This window comes from Miniopterus schreibersii, assembly GCF_964146895.1.
Source record: "Miniopterus schreibersii genome assembly, chromosome: 6".
Classification (NCBI taxonomy): domain Eukaryota; kingdom Metazoa; phylum Chordata; class Mammalia; order Chiroptera; family Miniopteridae; genus Miniopterus; species Miniopterus schreibersii.
The window spans coordinates 14,102,645-14,109,815 of NC_138107.1; the positions used below are offsets into that span (position 1 = coordinate 14,102,645).

General features: G+C 48.4%; 1 protein-coding gene across 1 annotated transcript in view; it reads left to right on the forward strand.

The window, feature by feature from the left end:
• RSPH9 (radial spoke head component 9) overlaps positions 1–6,397 on the forward strand; it is a 41,200-nt gene extending 34,803 nt beyond the window's left edge. Inside the window, exon 5 of the mRNA XM_081141397.1 lies at positions 5,649–6,397. Coding sequence (XP_080997523.1) covers positions 5,649–5,815 — 167 coding nt within the window. The 3' untranslated portion in view covers positions 5,816–6,397. The remainder of the gene's footprint in view (positions 1–5,648) is intronic.
• Positions 6,398–7,171: the final 774 nt, after the last annotated feature.

Below are 7,171 nucleotides of genomic sequence, written 5' to 3' on the forward strand. Positions count from 1 at the left end.
GCTGGCTATGTGCAGATAGGAAGGAACAGTACCTCAATTGGGGGAGAATATTGCGGAGAATCAGCAGGACTGATTGTTTTGGGCTTGCCTGGTTGCTCACCTTGGTTTCCCATGACCTTTTAAAAAGGGCAGTTCCTGCTTGTTGGGCTGCTGCCTCCAAGCAGGTATGAATGGGGGTGGGTGAGGAGACCTTGGACAGAGAACCCCTGCTCTGTGGTGGCCTCTCTACAGGTGTGCCATGTTTGACGCAATGGGCCAGGAAACAATTGTGGTGTGTCTAGAGCCCTTGCTAATTCAGTGTTTTTCATCGATTTTTCAGGGTTGCTTCTTTTCCTCACTAGAGCTCTCTGTCCAAGTTATTCATCTTATCCCCTCGTTTGTTCATTGATTCATTTCACCTCAAGTATCAGTTGAGTAGCTACTATGTGCCTTTTGTAAACAAATGATTACATGCAAGGGATGTGTGTAGGGGGGAATCTCTAGGGGTGAAAGCTCTTGTCTCACAAAGAAACATTTTGTAAACTAGATGATGACCCTGGGATTGATTTGCTTTCTCCCAACCTGCCCTGTTAAAAAAAATTTTTTTTTAAATAGTAAAGTAAAACACCTGCAGTAGAAGTACATAAAATCTAAATGTATCATATAACAGATTAATTGTAAAACAAAACTGTTTCATTTCTATACTGGATCACGAGGGCATGTTGTTGCCCTAATATTGAAAGGCGGGGGGGGGGGGGGGGTGTACAAAAACAACAACAAATGAAATTGGTGAGAGGCAGTTTTAGGGGCCTTCAGAACCCAAAACTTTTCAGGAAACTGAGGCCAGAGGAACAAGGCCCCAAACAAAATTGCTGAAGGAGAGAAAGCCTGCTGTGCCCTTTGTGTGCGTTCCTTAGGCCCAGGCCAGAATCCTCTCCAAGTGAGTGGACCCTGGTCAGGACCCCCAGTGCCTGGCTGACATTAACCCCGCCCCCCCTTCACCCAGTGGTTGGAGCCAGTGAGAGCTGCTCAGCTCAGTTTCCTCCAAACTAAGCAAGCCCTGGCTGTGGCTGGGCACTTCGGCAGAGAGCTGGATGCCTTTTCTAAAAGGGTCCTTATGTCCCTGTCAGGCTGAGAAACTCATCAGATTTCTTTCTTCTGGTGCCCGAATTAAATTCTTGCATAAGGAGAGGATTTTATCCTTTAGAGCACTTTGGAACTATTGGCACATTTTTGCTAATGGGTAAAAAATAACACCCTAGGCAGATGCTGTCCCCAGTACACACATGGGGACACATACAAAGCAAAAGGAAAGAGCTGCAGACTCAAAACCACCCATCAGGCAACCTGAAGTCAGATGCGCTTTCTGGGTCTGTTTCTTCATCTGTAAGGAGTCCCATCTGGTTCTAGAATTCTGATTCTACGAACACTCCCGTCCTTGTAATCCAGAGTGATAGCGTTCAGTCTTTAGCTTCCTCCCCACTCTGCTCCCCTTTAGAGATCTTACCCACGTTTACTCCTCCGCTCTCACCTTGAAGCTGGGAAATCTAAAATCCATAGCAACACTCCTTTGCACTCCAACCTCTGACTGTCTACAGAAATTCCTATTCGGTTCTTCTGAAGGAGCTTAAATGTGCACCGTGTCTAAGTAAGGCCGCCACCTTCCTGATAAGTGTCATCAATACTGTCCATCTTTCTGTGACTCAGTATCACCATTGACTGCCCCCCCATCTAATTCCCAAAGTTTTCATAAATTTCACGGATTTCAAAGTAACCTCATGATTTCCTTCTCTTCCTTACCATTTCAATTTCCACCATCTTCCTATATGTCAGTTTCCCCATTGCCTTCAGTTTCTCTATCTCTAAGCTGCTCTACTGTCTCTGTCTAATTTTTCTAAATATCCCTGGTCACTTTCCTGCTCAATGGCATCTCATCCCCCACAGCTGGCCTCTGAATTTGCATTTTAAAGAAGCTCCTGGAAGACTAAAGTCATAACTGCTGCTGGCCAAGAGGACTAAAGCCCTAACTCTAACTGCACAGCCTGACAGACGGGCCTTCCATGATGTGGTATCCCCTACCTTTCCTGCTTCCCCTCCCCTCTTTTCCTACACAGATTCTCAAAACCTACCCCGTGTTTATTTTCCTTCCCTTCTTTACCTCCACCATGCTCCTCTTCAGGAGTCCTCCCTCCTCTCCTAATCAAAGGCCCCCTCTTCCAGGGTCTGCCACTTCTCTTTTGTCAGGATTTTGGGGTTGTCTCAAGTGGGGACAGGAGTGCCCCTTTTTTAAAAATTTATCTTCATTGTTGAAAGTATTACACATGTCCCCCTTTTTCCCCCTTGAACCCTTCCACCCTGCATCTGCCCCCCCACCCCCAAGGAGGGCCACTTTCTTATATTCCCATGAAAATCAGCCATTAGATGTGGGCAGGTCACCTCCTCTTCAGCCAGGAAGTCTCCACGGGTTGACAGCTCAGGGCCTTCTGCCCGCAGCACTCTCAGCAGCTGGAAAAAGAAGTCCTTAATCCTGAAATGAAGTCTGAACAGTGTATCATGGCATCCAGCACAGAGTGGAAGACAGGGGGCTCTAGAGTTGCCACTGACCAGCTGGCTAAACCTGGGTCAGAGCATTCACGTTGCTGAGCCTTTGTTTCTCATAAAAAATTATGTCTGGGGAGTCACCAGCTGTGATGGGCTGAGGGTAGACCATGATCTGGCTGTCGGATATGGAAGGAACTCTGCTGAGAGGCTTGATATGAATCCAGAGGTGATCCCCAGGTCCTCCCATAAATCCCAAGCCCTGTCTGGGTTGCTGTGGGTGTTATCAGAAGGTCAGGAGATCACTTGGCACCCAGATCAGGGATGGCATCTAGGTGAGAGGGGGCTACCTTAGGGACCTGTCAGCAGGGGCCCTGGGAGCTCTATTATTTGGGATGGTTTTCCTTAGAGTCCTAGAAAGGCCACAGAGTGGTTGTCAGGGACTGAATGTTTGTGATGCCCCCCCCCCCAATTTACATGTTGGAGCTCTAACTCCCAATGTGATGGTATTAGGTGGTGGGAGCCTTTGGGAGATGATTAGGTTTAGATGAGTCATGAGGGTGGAGCCCCAATGATAAGATTAGGGCCCTTATAAGAAGAGGAAGAGACACCAGAACTTTCTCTTTCTGCCCTGTGAGGACACAGTAAGAATGGGGCCAGGGAACCCAAGTACACTGCTGGTGGGAATGCAGACTGGTGCAACCACTATGGAAAACAGTATGGAGGTTCCTCAAAAAATTAAAAATGGAGCTGCCTTTTTTTTTTTTTAATATAACTTTATTTATTTCAGAGAGAGGAAAGGAGAGGGAGAGAGAAAGATGGAAACATCAATGATGAGAGAGTCATTGATTGAGCCCGCAACCTGGGCATGTGCCCTGACCGGGAATCGAACCCCAATCGCCTGGATCCTAGGTCGATGCTCAACCGCTGAGCCACGCCCGGCCGGGCTGGAGCTGCCTTTTGACCTAGTGATCCCACTTCTAGGAATATATCCTAAGAATCCTGAAACACTAATCAGAAAGAATATATGCACCCCTATATTCATTGCAGCACAGTTTACAATAGCTAAGATCAGGAAACAGCCCAAGTGCCCATCACTAGCTGAGTGGATAAAAAGCTGTTGAACGTTCACACCATGGAATACTATGCAGCTGTAAAGAAGAAGGATCTCATACCCTTTGGGACAGCATGGAGGGACCTGGAGAAGTATTATGCTAAGTGAAATAAGCCAGGCAGAGAAAGCCAAACATCACATGATCTCAGTCATATGTGGAATCTAATGACCTTAATAAACTGATGAACAGAATAGATTCAATGACATGGAAGCATAGATCAGACTGACGAATGTCAGAGGGATGGAGGAGGGCGGGTGGATAGAGGGGGAGAGAGTAACCAAAGAATTTATATGCATATATGCACAACCCAAGGACATAGACAATGGTGGGGAGAGGGTCTGGGGAGGGGGGTGGGACCGGGTGGAATGGGTCACTGGGGAGAAAAAGGGATATCTGTAATATTTTAAACAAACGAACAAAAAAAAAGAATCAGGCCATCTGTAAGTCAGGAAGTGGTCCATCGGCAAGAACCAAATCTTTTGGCACCTTGATCTTGGACTGTCCAGCCTCCAGAACTGTGGGAAATGTCTGTTTTTGGTATTTTGTTCTAGCAGCCTGAAATAACTAAGGCAGTGGTAGTGGAAGAGGGAGGAAGGAGACAGCTGAAGAAAGCCTGGGGAGTCACTGCTGATGAGTCGAGTTAGGAGGCCTAGTCTGCCTCTGCCTAGCCTTGTGACCTGGGGCATGGCCTGGACTCCTCTGGACTCCAGTGACCTCACCTGAGTGAAAGGTTGGACTGGGAGTCTCTAAAGTCATCTCTAACTGTATGGCTTCATCACTCTAGAGCGAAAGTACTTCCTTTGCACCTCCCTCCTTGGGGCTAGGATGGGCAGAAGGGAGAGGCTAGGGGCCAGCGAGGCTAAGCTTCCTCTTTCCCTTCACTCTGGCCCTGCTGGTTCCACAGAAGCCATTGTAGGCACCTCAGAAAGACTGTCTTTAGGTGGAGGTGTGTAGGACTGGGGGTTGGAGGGCAGGTAGGGGTGGTGAGAAGACTAGGGGCCAGGAAAGGGCAGTTACAACACTCCCTCAATACCGTCCTTCCTGGCGGGTGGCAATTTCTGTGAAATTTGTATCTGACAGTTTCAGGATGGTTTTATTAAAGTTAAAGGTATTAATAATAAAAGAATGTAAACTAGATATTACCTGACATGGGTATTCATGACCACGTGGTATGTGCTTTGTGCACAACTGTGTGTGAGTGTGTGTGTGTAAGTGAAACTGTGCAGGCTTGAGTGGGGGCAGGGGAATGGATGGGATGGCCCTTAGCAGGGTGGCCAGCTTGTGGCTTCCAGGCCAGGTTGGTCTTAGGGTGTCTGGTGGGGGAGGGGCAAGATACAGGTCCATTCCACAGCCCAACTGCCCCATCCCTGAAGTCCTGTGCATGTCATCTGCCTGTGGCCTCCAGGCTCCTAAATATGAGGGTCTCTGACTGGTGGAATCACCCCTTGTTCTCACACCCATCCTGGGAGGCAGGAGAGGGCAGACAGAGGGGTTTTTCTTTCTGGAATGAACTCTCAGCTCCAGAGAGGACAAGGGACTTGCCCAAAATGATGTAGCAAGTTAGAGACAGAGTCCTAGTCAATCAAATGACCTGACATCTAGAAATAGAGGGATTGTAGTATTTGCTTTCTCTGGTGGGGAGGTGGGAAGAGTGGGAAAAATTCTTTTGGGGGCATCAGGTAGCCCTGGGTGACAGGATATTCCTTGTGGTCCTACCCATGGTGACCTGCTGAGACTAAAAAGTGCCTGCTCCACTCCCTCAGCCCTGGAATCTGCCCTGGGAGCTGGTGCAGGGAGGGAGCAGAGCCCAGGAAGGAGGGAGGGAGAGGCCAGGACAGGGGAAGGCAGAAAGGGAGGGAAAGGGCTTGGGGACAGAGGGAGCTGGAGAATGAACAAACAAACAATGTCCTGGAAAATAACTTGTTTCCCCTTTCCAGGCTCCCTGCCTGCTTGCCTTCCCCACTGGAGACAGTAATTTAGAATAACGAGTCATAATTTGATAACATTCTCTTCCAGCCTACAGGGTAAACAAGGATCTCCCGTGGAAGGAAGGACCGCAGGGCCCGGCTTCTGGCATACGCCCTGGGGCCCGGACAGGGGTTTCCCCCTCCCTAGCTGTCCCTCTCTTCCCCTGTGCTCTCGAAACACATGTTTGGGCAGCTTCAACCTCCGTTTTCTACTGAGGTTTGCATTCTCCTTATGCCTGCTGCCCCCCACCCCACCCCCCAGCCCTCACTGTCTCCGTAATGGCCTCACTCTGAAGCCTGCATACTGTTTAAATATTTAAACCTATCTATTATTTCCTGTTTATTATCGGCATAAGTCCTGAGTTCATTCACTGTGCACATGTGCTGCTGCATCTGTCTCAGAAGGGGAGGCCTGAAGGCAGGGCTGTGTGTCCACCACTCCCTGGAACAGCCTTGCTCAGGCCAGAGGTCAGCTGCATCACCAATTCTGGCTCTGATTTTACTTTTTTCCACATTTTTTTATTGTGGTGAAATATGCATAAAATTTACCATCTTAACCATTTTTAAATGTATACGTCATCTGTATTAAATACGTTCAGGACATTATGTAACCATCACTACCATCCACCTCCAGAACTCTTTTCATCTTGAAAAATGGAAACTCTGAACCCATTAAGCAGGAACTCTCCGTTCCCCTCTCCCCCCTGCCCCGGCACCACCATTCTACTTCCTGTCTCTGCATTATCGATCATGCCAAGTACCTCGTAGAGGTGGAATTAAACAATATTTATTTCACTTAGCGTAATGTCCTCCAGGGCTTCCATGTGGTGCATGTCCGAAGTCCTTCCTTTCAGGGCCGAATGACATTCTACTGCACGTGCGTACCCCATGTTGCTTACTCACCCATCTGTCGGTGGGCACTGGATCGCTTCCACGTTTAGCTATTGCGGATAATGCTGCTATGAACATGGGTATGCAAATTGCCTTTTATTTTTTATAATAAAAAGGCTACCTTTTACTGATTGCTTACTATATGCTCAGGACTGCATAGACTTAATTACTTAATCATCAGAGATACCTCCCAGGTGGCATCTATTCTGTCCATTTTATGGATGAAGAAATTGAGGAGCCAGATAATTTGCCCAAGACAAGGAAAGGGGAGCGCGAGGACCAGCATCTGCCTGTGACCTAACCACGGCTTTTTACTGCATCGTGTTGATGATGGACTTGAAGGAGGAGTCTCAGGGTACATTACCTGCCCCACCGCCCCAGGAATGGAGGACTTCCCCTGCCTGGCCCTCTGCCCAGCCACAGAACCCATCCTCCTCTGCGTGCTTCCGTCGGGCAGGGCTTCTCGCTCCTGGCTGCATGTTAGAATCACCAGCAAAGAGCTGACAATGTCCTGTCGCCTCTCCTCACAGTTAAACAGTTAAATTGAACTCCCTGGGAGCGGAGCCCAGACATCAGCATTTTAAGAACTTCCCCAGGTGCTTCTTTTTGCTGCAAACATTGAGAAGCACTGGATTAGAAGATAGGAGGGGAAGGGGACAGAAAGGTCTACTCCCCATCAGC